The following is a 22253-nucleotide window of genomic DNA, read 5'->3' as shown; positions in this document are numbered from 1 at the left end:
AAAGAAAGAAAGGAAGGAAGAAAGAAAGGAAGAAAGAAAAAGAAAGAAAGAAAAAGGAAGAAAGAAAGAAAGAAAGAGAAAGAAAGAAAGAAAGGAAGGAAGGAAGAAAGAAAGGAAGAAAGAAAGGAAAAGAAAGAAAGAAAAATTTAATACAGAATCTAAACCAAAAACCTGGGACGTATAATCTAGAAGCTGTCATTATTTCTCAATACTTTCAGAAAAAAGAAAATACCGGGACTAGAAGAAGGAAAGAATCCCTAATCTAGGGATGAACTGAGGGATACTTAGCAAGGGTAGAATTCTTAATTAACTTTGGGATAAATTCTGAAATGTAACAAATATTTGTTGAATGAACAAAAGAAAAAAAAATGAAGTGAATGAAGAAGAAACTCTCTTTCTATGAATAAAACTCATTAAAATAAAATCCAAAAAATAAAAATATAAAAAATAAAATCCACAAGGTTTAAAGTTCACTGTCAAGTAATTTCTTCAGAAACAGATTCGTGCTTAAATCTTAAAATTTATTATCATCATTTTAAGGCAATTGTAGAAGAACTTCTTCTTTATTTTACATAGGACAGTTTACTTCCTGGGAAAAACCATGGCAAGCTTACCTGATGTAACGCATAACTGAGCAGCACTATAATATAGTAATATATAGGGAATCCCCCTTGATGTTCTACTTTAGGAGTCCACCAGACCAGTAGAGCATATTCTAATCCAAGCAATAATCTATAGAAAAAGAAAGAAAGGTGGAGCTGACCTCCATTTTAGGTTAAAAAACAATAACAAAAACAGAAATCTGTGTGCCTACCATATGAAAGAAGCCTGTATCTAAAACCTGTTAGGAAGTTAAAAAGAGATAAAAGTGCATATAAATGATACTGAAGTTAAAGATGTTTTTCAAGCCTTTTCCCATATACACTCTATACACAGATATTAGTGATACTGATAACCGCTCCTTATTTAACTTCTCTTATTTAGTAAGGTTTCATTTCATTTTTACCTGTAGGGCATGGCTTTGTAAAATATGTTTAGTGGCTGGGGACCTGCAGTATATTTGCTGATAATCAGAGGCAATATTATTTGCAAAGGAACCATTGGAACTGCCAATAAGGCTAAATGTTCTTTGGGTACTCCCTCTTCTACCAATTTCAGTCCTGTTACTGCATCTGCTGCTGAAAAACCAATCTGCAATATAAAAACAAAAAAATATTTTAATTTGTGACTTATGAAATATTTTCCTCCAAGTATATGTAAGTAATTTAAGAACCTCAGTCTCATTATTGACCCATGCCAGTTACAAGTAAGTATCATATTATTATATCTGGTACAGCAATCAAGTTATGGAGGTACACTTTGCCCTTATGGTCTACTAACAATATGAAGTGAAAACAAGTGAAAATTCAGCACTCTTAGGAACTGTAATTTTAATTACAAATAAATTTCCATTTCAAAAAGTTCTATATCTTACAATAAACAGAGTCCAAGTCCAAACCTACTGATTTGTATATTTTAAGTTTAAAAGAAAAGCCTTTGACTCCAAATAAATCTGGTTAAAATGAAGCATCATTGCCACAAACCATACGCATTTTTGATGATTTCTGACTGACAACAAAATTTCCAAAAAGTCACCTAGCTTTTCAAAAATAATTCTGAGAAAACATTATATCTAAGAGGTTGAGTTAAATGAGGGGTAAGAAAAGGTATAGTTAAATTAATTCTTAAAAACAACAAAAACAAATAAGAATGCTAAAAGTAGTGGGTAAAAGTTTGAGGTGAAATAAGATATTTAGATAGTCTCAAAGTATTTCCCCACAAATTAGTTTTTAATTACAAAAGGAAAAATAGTAACTTTGCAATGGATTAACAAGGTAATCAAGGTTAACAACAATATTTAATGGATAAAGGGACATGATATGGCTCCTGATATAATTCCCTGAAGATGTCACAGTATTATTTCTATGATATTTCTGACATAAATACACAGCACGAACCTAAACATGAAGAAACATTAGACAAACATAAATGGAAGGCCATTCTACAGAATAACTGGTCTGTCTTCTTTAAAAGTGTCCAGGTAACCACATACTACTATGTATAAGGTAGATAACCAACAAGGACCTATTATATAGCACAGGGAACTCTACTCAATATTCTGTGATAACCTATATGAAAAAACAATCTAAAAAAGAATAAATATATTGTATATGTATAACTGAATCACTCTGCTGTACACCTGAAACAAAACATTGTAAATCAACTATATGCCAATAAAATAAAATAATAAATTTTTTTTAAAAAAGTGTCCAGGTCGTGAAGGACAAAGAAAGGCTCATACTAACTAAATGCAATGTGTGATCCTGAACTGGATCCCTGACCAGGAACAAATAAAGTTATAAAGGCTGCTCTGGGGACAACTGGTGAAATCTGGATATGCACTGTGATTAGAAAATAGTACTATATCAATTGAAATTTCCTAATTTTTTATTAAGTTGTGGCTTTGTAAGAGAAAGTACTTGTTTTTAGGAGATACATACTTAAGGTATTTACGGATAAAGGGACATGATATGTACAAACTACTCTCAAATACTTCATAAGAAATATGTAAAATAGCACAATTTACAGAATAAAGAAAGTGGAGCTAAATGTTAAAAATCACAGAATTTAGATAAACATATATGGACATTCTTTCAACTATACAAGTAAATTTTCAGTAAGTGTGAAAATATACAAATAAAAAATTTTTTTTAATGATAAATATTACTTTAAATACTTTTAAATACTTTAACTTCTCGGAATGGAGCCAAAAAGCAAATTTCACATAAAAAATTAAAGGTCAGAGATATTTCATTTAAGTCCAGAAAAGAATTTCACTTATACTTAACACATTCTCTTTGTAAACATTAGATACACAAACCGACTTCAACATTTACTCTGTCTTAAAAGTGGTACAGGAGATATTTGTAATACGCATATCTAATAAAAAAACTCATATCCAGGATATATAAAAAATAAAACTTCTACAAATTTAAAGAGAAGGGTAACTCTGGATATTCAAATGGCCAATAATCATACGAGAAGATGCTCAACTTCTTTAGTCATCAGGGAAATGCAAATTATAACTATAATGAGATGCCACTACACACCCACCAGAAAGGTTAAAATTGAAAAGACAATACATGTGGTTTCAAGGCTGCCTAGTGATTAGAACTCCCTTACAGTGCTGGTGGTAGAGAAAATTGGAACAATGACTTTGGAAAACTGTTTGGCAGTATATACTATGCTTTTCTTAATGACCAGCAATTCTACTCCCAGGTATTTACCCATCAGAAATGTTCACCTATGTTCCCCAAAAGTAATTTACATGAAATTTCATAGAAGCACTATTAATAATAGTTCAAAAGTAGAAATAACCTAAACATTTGTTGATAGAATGGATAAATTGTGGCATATTCATACAATGGAATATTATAAGCAATGAGATGAACAAACTATTGTTATTTAATAAATAACAATACGGATAAATTATACAAATATGATGTTGAGTGAAAGAGCACAACAGCTAGACATAAGACTACATACTGGATATTCCATTTATATAAAACTCAAAAGCAGGGAAAACTAATCTATGGTGTTAAAAGTTAGGAGAGATGTTACTTTTGGTGAGGTTTACTCTACAGGGGGAACATGGGATTCTAGACTCTGTATTTGAAGCAACTCCTTATACATTGCTGGTGACAGTATAATTTATTATTAAAATCTTTTAAAAAGCAATTTAACAATCATATTCACTGATCCATTAATTCCTCACTTAAGAATCTATTGGAAGGAAATATTCAGAACACCAAAGAGTTACACACAAAAATATTCACTAGTACATTTTTATAATTAAAACGCATGGCAAATTAAATATACAACAATAGAAAAATGAGTACATTATGGCAAATTTATATACTGTGACAATTTATAGCTATTAAAAAGTATATTATAAAATATTATTTAATGATACAGGAATATGGAATAAGACAATAACAAAATAAAAAATTATACACAGTATGATCCAATTCCACTTTTAAAGTATTTGTGTGTATATATATTAATATTAATTCTTAATTATAATTAATGTATTAATTATATATGTCAAGTTTATGTACACACATGTGCATGCACACACATACATACATAGGGGAAAAAAGGAGGCTGGAGGGAAATATACCAAAAATGTTACCAATGGTTATCTCTAAATGATATAATTAGATAATACTATTATCTTCCTTGAAACTTTTAGCATTTCTAAAGTTGAACCTTAAGTTTAAACCTTCCTAACATTTCCTAAAAATGTAACCCTCCTTATCCTTAGAGAGGAGGAAAAACTCAGTACTTCAAAACAATGAGGCTGTAATTTTTACTTTAGGGTTATCAAAAGATAGCTGTGAAAGTGTTTATGTTGATAGGTTTAAATATAATATGAAAATCCTATAACTGATTTTATATTTTAGGATATTAATTCCAATACTAGCAATAGTTCACTATAACAAAATATACTTACCTTTCTTCTAACATAATCTCTTTAAAATGTTTTAGAACTATAAAATTAAGACATCTTAATACAGAAAACATACAGAATTCTTAAAAAGTCACCAAAACCCCCCTTTATTTCATAGTATATTTCCGTCTAACATTTTAAAATAATCCAACTGATTTTTAAATGGACTTCTAATAATCATACATTTCCATATCTTTGTAAATTACATTCTAAGTAAATAATTTTAATACCTTTGACATTAGGTATATACTCATTCTAACAGTAGAGAGCTATTATTTTTTTAAGGTATTCATTTCCATTCCAAGCATTAATATCATTCATTTAAAAACTCACATTTATTAGAAGTACTTCAAATTGGCATAATTTTTTTCAAGATCTTAAGACATTTAGCTTACTTTGAAGTTATGTTTGATTTGATATCATCACACCTTTTAAAACACATTTAGTAAACAAAGTATATTAGTTTTTATTGTTAAATTCTAATATTACTGGAAAGGGACTTACGAAAAGGCAACAGAAGTATTCCATGATATTGTTAATTGTAACAGAATGGGGAATTTGCTTTATAAATCTCTTACCTTTGCAGTTAGAATCAGAAGGCAAAATGTCAGAACTGCAGGCATTTTTATAATTGCAAAAAGCAGCTTGTAAGTATCTGTGATCCCTTGGGTTTCTTCTTTTCCTACTGATACTTCTTTGTTTTCTTTTTTCAGAAGGGCAACTAAAGTTGTTGTTATCAAAAATACAGTTCCCCAGAAGAAAAGGAAGTCTGAAATTAAAAATGTTTTAAATCTATAATTAACCTTTGAAATAACATGTCTTCATTGATACTAAATAATTCTGTACACAACTTTTCCTCAACTAAAATCTGTTAAAAAAAAAATGAACACATAGGGCTTGTCATGTTCAAGGCACCAGATGAGGCACAGCAGATGAATAAGACAGTCCTGTCTCTGTTAAACATACATTACATAGACAGTGATACTTAACAAGGAAAGGGTTTAGTGGGTTGAATGAAATAAAAGTTACCAAACTGTGACACCTGCTGTGTCATTTTATTCAAGGAAACTGCTTAAGGGCAGGAGATGATTTTCATATCCCATAAGATCCATCTTAAGTCATACTTCTTAAGCACTTAAACCATTTCAGTTCTTTATTAAATTTTGACAACTTAAACAACAAACAGATGATCATTTACATTAGACTTTCTGCCTTTTGTTTTTAAACTTTGTTTTTAATCTGTTTAAGAATAACCTTCTCTTTCAATACTATGATACATAAGTAATTTTCTCGTACTTGTAGATGCACAAAAAAGACACATGAAGAGTACTATTTGGGTTGTTCCAGTGAAAGATGCCTGGGCCGTTAGCCCATATTGCAAACAAATTAAGCGGAGGGAGTGAATAATGTCCTGGAAGATTCTGCATAACAGCTAAAAATAATAGTAATAATAGAGGCACCATTTCTTGAGTGCATACCATGTGCCATAAATGTGCTAAGCATCTTACACATATCATTTCCTTTACTACAATAGTACAACAGGGGAAGTTATTACTAGCCCCAATCTTCAGATGAAGAAACAGGCTGAGAGGTTACATTGCCTGATATTACATTTTAAGTCAGTGCCTCATACAACTGATTTCAAAAACTTGTGTCTCCTTAACCACCCTAAGAAATGCATCTTATTTTGTCTCTATAAAACTTTCTCCAATATCTGTATTTTATGCTACATGTAATGGAGTTGAACCTTTTTATTATTTAGTAATTCCTATATTATGTTCCGATACTTTTCAAGATTATTACTCTATTGTTTCATGGCATCTCTAGAAATATATCTCCATGAGATATGTACTTTGTTTCATATTGAAAAGTATAAAATTTACCTTTAAATTCCTATGTGTGTATCCTATGGTTATCCGCATGTATTATTTTTCATTATTCTAATAAAATTTATTTTAAAAAAAAACAAAACTTAGTGGATAACCCTCAGTTTCTTCATCTGTAAAATAAGAGGGTTCCCTAGAAAATCCCAGATGTTTTCTAGCTCTAACATTCTAAAATCATATTCAGTTTTAAATATGTTTGCTTTTTATTTTATTGCTCATGCAGCATAACTGACTGTTCATGAAGCCTAGTCACCTTTTTCCAAAAAAGGTCTACTATTCTTGAGTCAGGGTTTCCTCTGTATTCAGTCTTGCTCGGTTGCTGTGCTGGGTCACTACAGCTTAACTCTCACTTACGATGGAGGCAGACAGCATCATTCATTTAGATCAACTTCCCTCATGCATAGACCAAATTCACCTTAGTATTTAAATGTTCCTTTCTTATAAGTTATTTCATTTGATTTTTGTAGTAAACACGTGAGACAGGCAAAGTAGGCATTATTATACTATGCAGAGAAAGGAAAAGCTCAGAATATTTAAACCTTTGCCAAAGGTCAAATTATTAACAGGCAGAACTTGAACCTAAATCTTCTGAATTTGAGATTCATACTCCTTCCATTATTTCACAGTGCCTATATAAAGACTTTTTAAAATTAATGTTGAATTAAGAATCTATTAGAATTGGCTAATTATGTAGTCTCCACAAGCCTAACAAAAAACAAGGCTCTGCTATTCAAATTTTGCAAATTAAAGAAGCTAAACTGCTTCAAACACATACAGAAATTTGTATTCTGAGGTGAATTCTTTTCTCCATAATGTGAAATTTATACAGATGGTCCCCGACTTATGAAGGTCTCACTTGAGATTTTTCAACTTTATGATGGTGTGAAAGCGATATGCATTCAGTAGAAACTGTACTTTGAATTTTGATCTTTTCCCAGGCTAGCGATACTCAGTATGATCCTCTGTCATGATGCTGGCAGCACCAGCACAAGGGGCTTCCCTGATGGCGCAGTGGTTAAGACTCCGCCTGCCAAACCAGGGGACATGGGTTTGAGCCCTGGTCCAGGAAGATCCCACATGCTGTGGAGCGACTAAGCCCACATGCCACAACTACTGAGCCAAAAATAAATAAATAAATAAGAATAATAAGTTTTTAAAAAACGTTAAGTGAAAATTAAAAGTTTTCAGTTATATACTACTTTCAGCAAAGAAATTTTTTAATTTGCTTAGTATACACTCCCCTTTTTTTTTTTTTTGGGCTGCGCCACAAGGCTTGCAGGATCTTAGCTCCCCGACCAGGGATTAAACCCCATGCCTCCTGCAGTGGAAGCACGGAGTCCTAACCACTGGACCGCCAGGGAATTCCCTATTCTCCCTTTTTTTTTTGCGGTACGCGGGCCTCTCACTGCTGCGGCCTCTCCCGTGTCGCGGAGCACAGGCTCCGGACGCGCAGGCTCAGCGGCCATGGCTCACGGGCCCAGCCGCTCCGCGGCATGTGGGATCCTCCCGGACTGGGGCACGAATCCGTGTCCCCTGCATCGGCAGGCGGACCCTCAACCACTGCCACTGCGCCACCAGGGAAGCCCCTATTCTCCCAATTTTAATGAACAAAATCTTCATCTGAATTTAAACTCCGTGATACCAGTACCAAGGGAAAAAAGATTAAGAACAAGTTAAACAGGTTTCAGTATTGTTTGCAGATAAGATTATTTCTAATTTCTTTGTGCTTTGAGGGTAAGATAACAGTCTGAAAGAAAGAAGAAAGTAGTGACAATAGGTCATTCAGAGCCCTCATTCAAAGGCTTTCCATTGCTCACAGAGACTGAAGAATGAAGTAATGGCTCAGAAAGAGAGGCTTAACCCCTGCCAGAAAATGTATTAAGATTTATGAATGCCATTACCATAAATACTATTATTAGACTATTGGCTATTGTTTATTAATACTGCTTGGATCCTACAGAACAACCATAGTCTGATATATCAACCACTAGAAAGATATTATTAGCAAGAATAATCTAAATATTTCATTATTAACATTCTGGTTGATTCTGATTTATATATTTTATCTGCAAAAGCATTGTGACATATATATGTATGATCAAGATGTCAGAGCTGATGTTCAAGTTTCTTAAACACGATTTTGTGCAAAGACCTGTAAGACAAGTTAAATATTCTGAAGTGGCTACTAGATCTTACCTAATGCTCCAATGAGTGCAAAAATTAAGAGCATGTAACAATGCACCAGTAATCAAAAAGGATATAATAGCCAGCACCTGAGCTCCTATTATGCCAAAGCAAGACACAGGACAGGGCAATAACCTTCAAACTCACTCTCCAAGACAAGCATTATTATTCCTGTTTTATACCCAGTGAAAGAGAATCACAAACCAGGAAGTGCCAGAGGTGGGATTCAAACTCAGATCTGACTCTAAAACAAGAATGTTCTTCATTATACTACCCAGATGCTCAGAAACACCTACTGCAAGTAGGCTGTCTTCCTACTAAACAGATACACCTGAGAAAAAAGGTGCTTATTGTAGCTCCAATCAAGAAGTCTGGAACACAGACACTTACGAATACTTCTTTGAACTGGTTACTTGTATTCCCCCCTCCCCACCTCCATCTCCCCATACGGTGGTATACCATAGGGTATGCAAATCAAACATGGTCCATCTTCCTAAACAGTTCATTTACTCAATAACTTAGAAAGAAACATTTTCATGAAAGACATATATTATAGAGAAGGCAAAATTTCCATGAATTTTAAAGATAAAACATAAGATTTCAAAAAAATTTCAAGCTTTCAAGGCTTTGGACCAAGCCCCCAGACCCTTCGTGGTACAGGTTCATTCTCTTCCACCATCAGAAGAGGTAGAAAAATTAAGAAGCACTGTCTGATACAACCATCCTTGGCTCAGGACAGGTTCTCTCTCTAACTCTCACACTATGGAAATGAACTTTAGTCCTTCAGAAGTTGCAGGAAAACAAACTTTCAGTTTCTGTTCTAAATAACCCTCAGGCCTTCCTTTCATCTTGCTTTCAGTACAGCTTTCTCTACTTCACAAGTTAGAGCATGAAGGGAATTTAGACACCTATCATCAGTCCACTTGCTCTTTCACAATGGAAGAAACTGAAATAGATATACTATGTATCTGGCCCTGGGTCTCCAGCTAAGTCTTAGCAAGAAACAGAATTTTCTGCTATGTCACAAATCTCTCCCTTTTAAACATTTGCTTGAAATATCTATACTGAGGAGCACTCCCAGAAAATTCTGTTTTGATTATAATACAATATAGTCATATCTTATTTGGGGATTAGATTTTTGAAAGACAGCATGCAATGCAAAAATTAACTTAAATACAAAGCTAATTTTGAAAGCTTCCTAAGAGTTTGGTTTTCCTAACCCCTTAGGAAGGTGCCATCTTTAGATCACATACTTTTTCATTAACTCCAACAATGCCAGGTTTTCCTCTGGGGTAGAAGAAATGGTTTCTTCAATCAAGCACTAGATTAAGCAGCTGTCTGACTAGCAAGACCCCTGTTGTCCCAAAACACTAGACTTAAACTCAGCCCAGGATGCAAGACTGAAGCTGAGAGGCCAATAGATTCAATGCTTCCACCTCATGCTAAATCTGGGGCCTGTATCACTGAATAGATGGAAATGAATCACTCTTTCCATTTTTTAAAATATGTTCAAGCCAAGCACAAAATCCATTTTAATTAAACATGTATGACATTATCTCTCCTCTGATGCTATGATAGGAGGTTCTTGCATTCAGCTTTTGTACAACCTACATCCTGACACCCCTAAATCACTTTTTGTAAGCTGAAAGCTGAATTCAGACTTTTATAAAACAGCTGACAGTGAGCATTCCAAACTATCACACGAAGAGGCAGGGTTCATCAGAATAGCTAAAGTGAAAAATAATGGTAACATGAAATGCTGGCAAGGATGCAGAGAAACTGGATCACTCACGTATTGCTGGTGGGAAGATAAAATGACATAGCCACTCCAGAAAAAAATTGGGCAGTCGCTTTCAAAGGTAAAAATGCACTTAACGTAAACAAGCATTTGTACTCATGGGCGTTTATCTGAAAGAAATGAAGACTTATTTTCACATAGCAATAGCCAAAAACTGGAAACTACTCAAATTGCCTTCAATGGATGAGTGGTAAAATATACTGTGGTATTTCTAACAAATGGAATATTTCTCAGCAATAAGACTGAACAAATCACTGATCCATGCAACAACTTGGATGAACCTCAAAGAAATTATTCAGAGTGAAAAGAGCCAACCTCCAAAGGATACATACTGCATGATTTCATTTATGTAACATCTCTGAAATAACATAATTATAAAGATGGAAAACAGATGAGTGGCTGCCAGGGATTAGGGATGGAGAAGAGGAAAGGGGTATAGCTGTAAAGAGGCAACGCAAGAGTTTTGTGGTGATGGTACAGTTGAGTATTTTGATAGTAGTGGTGGAGGTTATATAAAGCTACACATGTGATAAAATTACATAGAGCTACACACGCGCACACATAAATGAATATATGTATAACTAGTGAAATCTAAATAAGCTCTATGGATTGTACCAATGTCAATTTCTTGGTTTTGATATTGTACTATGGTTATGTAATAAGATTTTAACAATGGATGCTAGGGGAAGGGTGCATGGACTTCTCTAAACATTTCTCTGCAACCTCCCGTGAATCCATAATTACTATTTAAATAAAGTTTTTAAAAACTAATGGGAAATTTAAGAATGCAAAAGTTCTATGACTGTACTAGGAATAAGAAATGTAGGTCTCAAATACAAGACAATATAAAATATCTAAAAAGAAAGAAATCTGTAGGTGTTTTGAATCATGTATTCTGGAGCCTTAACTGATGATGATTGGACTTCAGCTATCATGTGTTCAAAAGTAAAGGGAAGGGACTTCTCTGGTGGCACAGTGGTTAAGAATCAGCCTGCCAATGCAGGGGACATGGGTTCAATCCCTGGTCTGGGAAGATTCCCACATGCCGCGGAGCAACTAAGCCCGTGTACCACAACTACTAAAGCTGCGCTCTAGAGACCACGAGCCACAACTACTAAGCCCACATGCCACGACTGCTGAAGCCAGCGTGCCTAGAGCCCGTGCTCCGCAACAAGAGAAGCCATCGCAATGAGAAGCCCGCACACCGCAACGAGTAGCCCCCACATGCAGCAATGAAGACCCAATGCAGCCATAAATAAATAAATAAATAAAAGTAAAGGGAAGAAATTAAATTAAAAATATTTTTCTTAGATAACACCAAACCAAGAAATAGAAATTCTGTAACGGAACAAACATCTTGCTTTTTGAATATGCACCCCATCCTTAATAAATGTTTCAGCATGCATACTCACATATAAAATACATACTTGTACTGACACATACACAATTCTATATATAAAATAGATAACTAATAAGAACCTACTGTATAGCACAGGGAACTCTACTCAATACTGTCATGGCCTATGTGGGAAAAGAATCTAAAAAAGAGTGGATATATGTATATGTATAACAGATTCACTTTGCTGTACACCTAAAACTAACACAACATTGTAAATCGACTATACCCCAATAAAAATTAAAAACAAAAATATGTATTTGTGACCTCCTATACTAAGCTATATATATATATAGTAAGATAAAAACCCCACATTAAAAAATATGAAATAATAAAAAGAATGAAAAGGACATGTATAAAATGCAACATTTATCCAAAATTGTATTTAAAAGAACAGGTGGAATCAGGGGTTTTATATTTTTCATTTTTTAAAAAAATAAATTAATTAATTTATTTTTGGATGCATTGCATCTTCGTTGCTGCGTGAGGGCTTTCTCTAATTGCGGCGAGCGGGGCCTACTCTTCGTTGTGGTGCACGGGCTTCTCATTGCGGTGGCTTCTCTTGTTTTGGAGCATGGACTCTAGGTGCGCGGCTCAGTAGCTGTGGCGCACGGGCTTAATTGCTCCGCGGCGTGTGGGATCTTCCCGGACCAGGGCTTGAACCCGTGTCCCTGCGTTGTCTGGTGGATTCTTAACTGCTGTGCCACCAGTAAAGTCCTTATATTTCATTTTTAATTTCCTAGGAAAACATCTTGTATTAGGTAAGTCTATTTTGCTTTCTCCAATTAAATTATAGTTTTCAGGAACACTATAAATGAAAGTAGGAGACTGCTTGTAATTAGTGAGGTTCTGACTGTTTTGTTGATAAATTTACATAGTAAAGGCTAATTCAATTGGCCTCCAAATAAATTTCAATAAAGTTAGAAGTGAAATTCAGAGTAAGACATATGCCAAATAAAATCAAATACTTTTTTGGTTTACAGTGTATTTTGTAAATTGGCTTTTATGCACCCCATCCACAAAAGCTATTCTACAGTTCTTTACTGGACAAGGAAAGCATACAGTACCATTTCTCCTTTGCTTTGTTTTTAAAAGGAAAAAGGCTTTAAACCTTCTTTCTGGGGTATGGTCTCCAGTTTTTAATATTTAATCTCTCCTGAATCTAGTAGCTCCAGTATTCCCAGCTATCTCACTTTACTACTAGGGCCCTAACATTTGAAAAGAAGTTCACTTCTTCCTTTGTCTATACTGAGATGTGAGATCCACCAGATTTATGAATTTGTTCCACTCAAGGCAAAAATAGAGTGAAACTCAAGGACTGTATATCATATACTGTGTATGATATTTACCCAGGGATTAACTTGTAAGGTAATGGATTCTTTTAAAAAATTTTTAGAAATCTTAAGTAATTATACAGTAAAACAATTTTTTGGTGTACAGTTCTATGAATTTTAACACATGCATAAATTCAAATCATTACAGAACAGTTTCAACACCCCCAAAACTCCTTCATACTATTTATTTATAGTAACCTTCTCATCCACAACCCCTAGCAACTACTGATCTGTTTTCTATCTCTATAGTTTTATCTTTTGAGAATGTAAGGGAATGTTTCAAGCCTAGATTTAGATACTAAAGAATGTATTACAGTTTTTCCTAGTTTTTCCTAGTTTCCTACCAAATGGAGGAAAATCACCAAATAAGGAGTCAGGAAACCTAAGCTGTAGGTATATCTATCTCTACCTCTAACTAGCCAGTTACAATTTCCTGATCAGTTTCCTCATCAGTAAGAATGAGGAACTGAAATATATGATCTTTTCAAGGCATAAAACTTTATGTTCTAATCTCTGTGTCCTACTGGGTTACTCTCACATTGCTTGAAGCTTAAAACGTTATCTCTTTTTGCTACTAAAGATCCTTGAAAACCAAGGGGGCAGGAACAAAAAAAAGGCTACCTCTGAGTTAAGGACTGTTCTGTATCCCTGAAGGTACCAAAAAGCCAATCTCAGCATAATCAAGGTTTTCTTTCTAAGGGACTGTGTTTTCATCCTCTCCTTCCTGTTCTAAATTTACTATTTAGATTACTGCTTTCTAGATTGCAAAAACTGTTCTTTCTCAATATAGTCTATCTCTGTGTATCTGTAACTCAAAACAAAGTGCTAATAACAGAACGTATTTCAGAATTTTAAAAAATAATTATGCCTCTTTTTAATTTCCTCATTTTGTAAACATCTGCCTCAGTGTTTGCCTCTTCTTTTATTACCTAAGCAACTGTATTTCCTTCATGATTCTTTCTGTGCTCTCTAAATTCCTCAAAGCCACTGGTTACTCTTAGTTATACTAAGTTCCAAAAAAAACCCTATAAATGTGATATGTACAGTCATACAAAGGAGAATGAAAATGCAGGACTCTTCAACTCTTAACTTATTAAAAAGTAAACTATTTTTAAAATTTCCTGGAGAACAAAGTTCAAACTCCAGAACAAACAGCTATTCAAAATAATAAATCAGTGTAAATAAAAATCCAGTGGCTCAATTTTGATCTTCCCATAGGGGAACAGTTAATGGCATTCTCTGGAATGATATTTTATTAATCACTCTTTTATCACACTTGTGAGAAAGCTCTAATTTACTTAGTAATTTAGTTTCCATAGTCTCTTCAATCTTGATTTATTTATTGAGAGTTTCCCATGTTAAGTAACACATCATCCTATTAGCCCTTTTTGGTGATATGAACAGTCCCAGTAAAAAAGGAAAAGCAAGACACATAAAAAAGCAACGATGCATTCATGAAGTATTTGTAAGCAGAGAATTATCCATATAGCAGGAGTGGGACCCCAGAACACTCAGAGACAAATCTGTCTAGGTGCACAGCAATATCTCTCAACCATTTTTGGTCGTAAACCAACTGAGGAAAAGTATAACTATTATTTCATCAGTAGTAGTGGCTCACTGGCAGTTTGAGGAGGTAGAAAGGGGATCACTTATAGGGTGTAGGGGTGTGGAGGGGCTGTATACGATTTCAGTAATACAGTTGGGAATCCCTTCCTCCCTTCCCTGAATATTATGATATAGCCCTTAAACTTCCCTCACCACACACCTTGCCCTGACATTTACCCTATTGGGAATCCCCTAGTACTAGGAAAATGAGAGCAAGTTTAGCTGTTTAAACTTTAAGAGACAGTCACCTAAATTGATCATCACTACCAGAATGAAGAATTCTACTATATTCCCAGTGTTGGTCATTCTTGATATTGGTAATTTTACTGTTTCTCAGTTGTTAGGAAAGTTAAAAAACAAAACAAAACAAAACAAAAAAACAGAAAACCTTACCGGGCCTTGTATTGTGCTCATGCAGAAAGAGGGGGAAATCTGTAGAATTTACACCCAATTTCTTACAGGATAAACTTTACTCTTACTCACAGCAACTAAAGAATTTGGTCAACAACCTTTAATTTGGTCACAACCTTTCTTTCAGCATCATTGTCCAAAATCAGGCCCCACAATGACTGCTTCAGGCACTTTGAACACTGCATGTACTGTCTTGTATCTTTCTGTACTTTGCTGCTTCAGTGCATTTTCACCTGGTGTTTTGTGCATTCTGGAACTCTACTTACCCATTTCATGAAATCTTGTAATTCAACAACAGCAAATGCCAAGTCTGACTGGCAAGTTCTTCTTGTGGGCGGTACTTGGCTTTAATCACAGGAGGCCCTTTGAACCCTGTCACTTAGCCTGCTCATTAATGCTTAAATGAATTAACCCTGTTCTATTCACCAGAAGGCTACATGAGGGCTCTTGGTATAAGGGTAGGGGTAGAAATGGACCAGAAAACATGGAGCTAGAAACCTCAGTCTAACAAAAGACGAAAGGAAAATTCTGAAATAAGGCTGGGCTCATGTCTTCACACTAGCCAGTCTTCTAAAAAATGTGCATCTGAGTATTATTAGGCAAGTGCCAAGGTATCCCTAGACTCAGAGTTTTGTTTGCTATGACACAACAATGTTTACTGGGTTGCCTTCCTCTGCTCAGTTCAGAATACTGATCAATTATGATTGCTCTAATGTAATCATTCTGGCTGAAGCTCATTTTAGTAGAACAGAAAACTTACCTCGGATTATCTCCCATAGAATGATTTCCAGTACATTAAATAATGGTTCCTTCTAACACCACACACACTGTCGAAAGGATTCATAAACGTACAATAAACCTAACAGCATAATAAATTAAATACACTACCTGAAAGAGTAACGATTCCTCTGGGTTGAGGTTGAAACCGCAAATATTTGTTACAAAAGTCGGCAGATTCAAGGGCCAAAAACAAAACATTGCCCAAAAAGTAACCGGCTGTTTGGCCCACTGAATTGCAAGTAGAAGCATAACCCACGTTTTCCCGGGATAACATGGTTAACGCCCAACCATCCACAGCGATGTCCTGAGTAGCTGCCAGGAATTCAAACAAAAAGAATGTCACAGTGAGAGCAACCACATCGGGGGTTCTGCCATCTGTATTTCCGAGCAAATGGTCCACTTGAGTGGAGAGATATATCATGAAGAGTCCCAGTATATACTGTGTAGGGACAAGCCAAGATTTGCGACGACCGAAGTTCCTAAAGTAAACCGCATCAACCAACGGGGCCCAGAGCAATTTGAGACTGAAGGGCCAAAAGACAAAACTGAAGAAAGCTTGATCTGTATAGCTAACGTTTTTGCTCTGTAAAATGAGTGGGATGCTTCCCGCCAGGCCCAGTGGAATGCCCTGAAGCACGTAAAGAAAGAGTAACAGCAAAATGCTGCTTAATTCCGCCCGGCAGCTCCGTGGGGGTTTTGAGAAGTCACTAGCGCCGATATCCCGCAAAAAAGCTTCTTGGTCCCCTTCCCCGTCAACCAACTCTGGATAATTATCATCCCAGGCGCCCGGCGGCAGAGGACCGCTCTTCATATCTAGAGAGTGGTTAAAAGTCCCTGGCCGTCGTTGCCGACTGCTATCCTTGTGGGAGATGGTGGGTGACATATCAGAGACGATGCAGAGCCCCGTCTGTAGGAGACCAGGGCTTAGCGTCTTGGATCCGTCTAGTCCCAGGTCCTAGGCTGTCGCTCTGGACCAGGGTCTCGATGGCTCAGGGAGGGGGGCAGGGCGCGGGTTGATAAGGGCACCTCTTATTGTGGCCCTGAGTGCTGAAGCCGGGAGTCAGTCCCCCGGCGGGAGGCCCAGGCGATGCCCAGGTAGATGCCCCTTGGAGCGGCGTCAAGGAGCCTGAAGGAGCCCCCCGGGCAGCCTCGCCGGGGTCTGGGCTGGAGGAGGGGGCCGTGGTGCTGCGATGGAAACGGACCCCTAGCTGCGGCGAGACCAAACAGCCAGTCCGCCGACCCACCGCCTGCTCTAGCCGTCACCAAAGCGGAAGCCGGTACTTTCCCCACGGGACTACAGACATCCCAGATAACTTCCTGTCTCGCGCTTCAGGAAGTAGTCCTAGTCTCAAATGAGTCCTCAGCCCGCCTCCAGAGAAAGCCAATCTGGAAACGCTCTCCTGGCCAAGTTCGGAAACAATGCTCGGTAGGAACCCGCAGCCCCAGCGGCTGGGACCTCATGGGAGGATTAACGCGGGTGCACCGTGCGGCCGGGGCGGGGCGTCGCGCAAGCTCCGGCTCTGTGAGCACTTGCGGCGGCCTGGAAAGCGTGGGTCTCGGTCATTGGGCTCCTGCGGCCACGTGATGGATTCAGCTAGGTCGGACCCCACCGCCTAAGGTTAACATGGTTCAACCTTTGAAGCCCGGGCGACGCTGTGAGGGCTCGTCACTAGGCTTGGGTGGGTAATACCCAAGCTCCAGGCTGGGAATTTTGTGATGCTCCTGCTTTCGTGGGCCGGGCAGAAACAGAGAGGAGGGGGATTGAAGTTTACGGAATTTCCTTATCAGCCGGCAGGGGCGCTTTGTGCCCCCAAAAGGGTAAAAAAGGCCTGGCTAAAAGGTGAAGCGCGTCCTTTACAGTGCCTACTTATTCATGGAATGAATGAAACTGCTCAAGAGGCGCTAGGTTTCGTTGTAGTCCGTTTTTCCAAAGTGGTGGAAAAAGTGTAGGGGAACTGGTGTCTGGGTAACAAGCTAGTTACATTGGGTAGATTGGAATGATAAGACTCGTTACATCCCTCTATCTTTGAGCTATTGTAAAAGATCTTGTAAGAGCCAAATATTAAAATTTTATTTCATGTTAACAGGTGTGAGTTATTGAAATGATCCTACAGAGAACTTAACCTTGAGTAACTAATATCGTAATTTGTAATGTATAGAAAATACGTTACCTATACAAGTTACATATATACATATATCTGTATATATGGTGCTTTCCATTGGGTAATTAAATACTAAAAACAAAAACTTAAAAACTATAATTAAAGTTAGGGCGTTCCCTGGCGGTCCAGTGGTTACGCTAGGGCCCTTTCACTGCGGTGGCCCAGGTTCAACCCCCGCAGTGCGGCCAAAAAAAAAAAACCCCAAAACAAAAACTGTAATTAAAGTTAAACCTCACACCATTTAAAAGGTAAAACATGTTATAGCTGGCCTCTTACAAATATAAATGCAAATGTTGAAATAACTGTTCATCTCAAAATTATTCGGAAAAAAAGATTAGCTTCCTGAAGATGGACCTTAAAATTTGAATACAATATTGTATCTTGATCAATAACTCCAGAACTTGAATAGAGAGTTCTTGCATTTTATACATGAAAGTGCCATCAAGCCTCACATTCAGTCATGAATTACCCATACTGGTTAAGGATACCACCTACATTGGTAGTTCAATAAGAAAGGAAGAAAAGAAGTAGGAAGGGAAGATCATTTTAGGCTTCTATTTTCTTGAACTCCCATAGCCAATTAATTGGTCACCTGTCAAACTTCTTGAAATATATCCTCATGACCCATTTTATGAAGAGTTTCCTGGCTATTCCTAATCTCTAGGAAAATGTGGTTATTCTGAACTCTTTGTTATCACTTTGCTTTAAAGCTTGCATTTATAATTTTTTTTCCTGACTTCTTTCTCTAAACTCATTTATGTCAGGGCCTATGTTGTCTTCATGTTTGATTTTATAGTGGCCAATACAGTGCTGACACATGGTAGGTATCCAGTAAATATTTGTCAAGTGAATTGTGTCATAAGGTATCAGAGGCTGAATTAATAATATGGCCCTTTCAGAAATTGGCAGTATGACCAAGTATAAATTTCTTCATGTTTATTTTCAGTTTCCACGTCTATCAATTGGGAATGTGCTGTATTATTTACCTTCAGCAAAGAGATGTTGAATGATTAACAAAGAGTCATTTAAAACAAAAATGAAGTGCTGGAGAAATGATAATGAATTATATTAGATTATGGAACTTGGAAAAAAATTTGAATACAAAAAATTACACACTTATTAAATGTAACCTAGAGCTTACACAGGAAACCAAACTACAAATAGCACATTTCTGAAAACTAACATTATGCAATGTTTCAGGAAAGTTTTTGCAGGGATGGTAGTTCTTAAGTTCCATTTGTGGGCATCAAAGGTCTGTTCACTTGCTGAGAATTTTTTTAAATACATATGCATAGTAAGTGACAAGTAAATACTTGCTGAATGATGAATTATGTAATAGAAAGTTTAATACTAAGCTATGTAAGTGAAAATTATTTGTATTTCAAGACTAATTTTATAACGTATTACAAATTCCCATTCATATTGTCAGCATCCATTTAGATTTAAATATTGCAAAATAGCCTTTTGTGTGTGTGTGCTTTTTTATTTTGCCTGTAAGATCTTGGTATAGTCATGATTAAATTCTATTCAATTTTTATATGGTTAGAGAATTTCTTCAACTATTTTTTAAGATAGGGTGTGTAGGTAAATTGAATCTTTGCTTGTCCAAAAATTGTAGTTGTTGACTTCCAACTTCTACTATTACTGATAAGAAAGAAATATTCATCTTATTTTGTTTCTTTTGTAAATAGCTTGTTCTTTCTGTCTGATGCTTTAAGATTTTTTTCTTAATTTCTAGATGTGTCTTTTAAAAAATAAATTTTAATCCTTCCTGGTTATATTCATTATGTATTGCTGAGTAACATATTACTTCAAAACTTAGCACTTTAAAAGAGCAAACATTTTATCTTACAGTTGTTGGTTAGAATTCAGAAATGGCTTAGCTGAGTGGTTCTGCCTTGGTATCTCTCATGAGGTTGCAGTGAGATATCAGCTGGGGCTTCAGTCATCTGAACGCTTGACTGGGGCCGGAGAATCCACTTCCAAGATGGCACACTCACATGGCTGTTCGAAGGAGGCCTCAGTTCCTTGTCATGTGAGTCTCCCTGTAGAGCTGATTAGGTAGTTTTCCAACATGGCAGTTGGCTTCCTCCAGAGCAGGTGATCTAAGAGAAAGAGCAAGGAAGAAGTTACAATGCTTTTATGACACAGTCTCAAAAGTCACATACTGTCACTTTATTTATTCTTTAAAATCTCCACCATATTCCTTTCATCAGAAGCAAGGCACTAAGTCCAGCCTACACTCAAGGGAAGGAGAATAAAGCTCCACCTCTTGAAGGGAGGAGTATCAAAGGATTTGTAAACATAGTTTAATACTATCACACTGGGTATCAGTGAATCATTTCAATCTGAAGATAAAAATTTTTTTCCAGTTCAGCAAAGTTTTCTTCTATTATTAAAAAAATTACATGTAATAATTTACTTGTAGATTTTTAAGGGTTTTTAAAATTGAGACATTTTCAGGAAGGAAAGGTGCAATTTTGGCTTAACTCAGATGTAGGTGCCAATGGAAGGACTTTGCTATATTATAAATCATTTGAATTACAATCTGCTATTGTATTTGTCATCTAACCCCTAAATCCATAGGTTACTATTAGAGTTAATACTAGCTATAGTTATAAATATAGTTATATATCAATTTATAACTATAGTTATATTATTATTGTTAATATTACTAACCCCAACACACCTACTCTGTACCTCTGATACTGATATTACTACTGTTACTGATGTTTCCTAGAGCCTCAAAGAAACTCCAGGGATGTCAAGGATAAAAAAAAAAAAAACATAGACTACTGAAATATGCTATAGTCCAATTATTTTCTTAGATATTCAGATGCTACAACAAAATATATTGAAGTCCATCAGACCAAGTAAATTTATATAGTAATTGGTACTTGTGGATTACTATAAATAAAAAAAATTGTATCTCCTTAGTGTAAACCCTCAGGACTATTCTTGTGTATTCAGATGGTCTTCATGTACTTTATCAACTGTGACCTGTAGTTTGGACAGGTAATCCTGCATTTCCAAGTATTCAAAACAAACCTCTTAGTAACATTATTTTTTAAAGCCCAGTTAACTTATCAGGAGGAGTTCAGGACATAGGTGTCTACACTGACTACAAGTTTCTAATCTAAAACAAGTGACCATACTGACCATGATACCAAAAAACCCCCCCAAAACAAGAAATTCAACAACTAATATAAATCTGATGTCTAAAATCATCCAGAATAATACAATTGCCCTTGACTATTTTCAGGCTAGCCAAGAGAGCCATACAATAGCTAATATATCTTGTACCCATCAAAAAAAAAAAAAAGATGAAATGATTAGTCATTTTTTTAAAAGGCTGTTTGGTTAACTAAGGTTGATCAAACTGATCCTTGATATTTAGTCTCCTGATTAGGTACAGGCTACCTAAAAAATTAAATACAAAATAGTTTCCAAATGTCTCATGATATAAAATTGTCCTCATTATGCCATTCTCCACAATCTGCCAGAGGTTTAAATGTTACTACATGGCTATCCAGAGCTGACATTCAACTAATAATGCTGCATCAAAAAGAGCCAAATCCCTCTTGGTCAATTCCTCTCATTTAAGAGCAGAATTTTGACCAAAAGCACTTTGAGGGTGAGGATAGTCAAGAAATTCTGTTGTAGGATATGGTGCAATCTTGGTGTAATTAAGGTGTAGGTAGCAGTGTAATACAATGCCAGATACTACACATAGTAAGCCAGCTGGTCATACATAATGTATACTTCACATTGAGTATCTAAACTCTTGACGTTTCTTAGAGTATCCAACCCTAACCCTAAAAACATTATCTTCCCTGAACTTGATACGGCAGTTTTAAAAACATAGCTTCCAAATTCTTTGCCACTTCTCCCTTTGAGAGGTAGAGTCTATGTCCCTTTCCTTGAATCTAGGCTCTGTGGCCAATAGAATACAGCTTGGGTGATGCTGGAATAATTTCCAGGCTCAAGTCTTAAGAAACTGGTAGTTTTCACTTCCTGTCTCTTGAGATAATCACTCTTAGAACTGAGTTCCATGCCCATACTTATGATACTGATGACCATTTAGGTTCTTTCTGGTTTGATGGTTTGTTTTCCCAATACTCTCCCAAATACATATATAAAATGTAAAA

The 22253-nt window shown here is 36.0% G+C and overlaps 2 protein-coding genes across 3 annotated transcripts in view; one reads left to right on the top strand and one right to left on the bottom strand.

Moving 5' to 3' along the window:
* Nucleotides 1-17279, bottom strand: part of SLC33A1 (solute carrier family 33 member 1) — a 21121-nt gene extending 3842 nt beyond the window's left edge. The window contains exons 1-4 of one of the 2 annotated variants that reach the window (XM_027113570.1): nucleotides 16052-17279; nucleotides 5128-5318; nucleotides 1007-1191; nucleotides 615-732 (exon numbers count right to left, since the gene is read on the bottom strand). In XM_027113570.1, coding sequence (XP_026969371.1) covers nucleotides 615-732; nucleotides 1007-1191; nucleotides 5128-5318; nucleotides 16052-16826 — 1269 coding nt within the window. In that variant the 5' untranslated portion in view covers nucleotides 16827-17279. The remainder of the gene's footprint in view (nucleotides 1-614; nucleotides 733-1006; nucleotides 1192-5127; nucleotides 5319-16051) is intronic. The other variant, XM_027113578.1, reaches the window with a different exon arrangement.
* Nucleotides 17280-17606: 327 nt separating this feature from the next.
* The window catches only part of GMPS (guanosine monophosphate synthase), a 114644-nt gene continuing 109997 nt past the window's right edge, over nucleotides 17607-22253 (top strand). Inside the window, exon 1 of the mRNA XM_027113539.1 lies at nucleotides 17607-17622. The gene's annotated coding sequence lies outside the window, so the exon portion shown is untranslated. The remainder of the gene's footprint in view (nucleotides 17623-22253) is intronic.

This window comes from Aethalodelphis obliquidens, unplaced genomic scaffold (assembly GCF_003676395.1).
Source record: "Aethalodelphis obliquidens isolate GAN/ISIS:26980383/991018 unplaced genomic scaffold, ASM367639v1 scaffold1, whole genome shotgun sequence".
Lineage (NCBI taxonomy): Eukaryota > Metazoa > Chordata > Mammalia > Artiodactyla > Delphinidae > Aethalodelphis > Aethalodelphis obliquidens.
The sequence above is the reverse complement of the archived record's forward strand: the minus strand, read 5'-3'. Positions and strand labels throughout refer to the sequence as shown.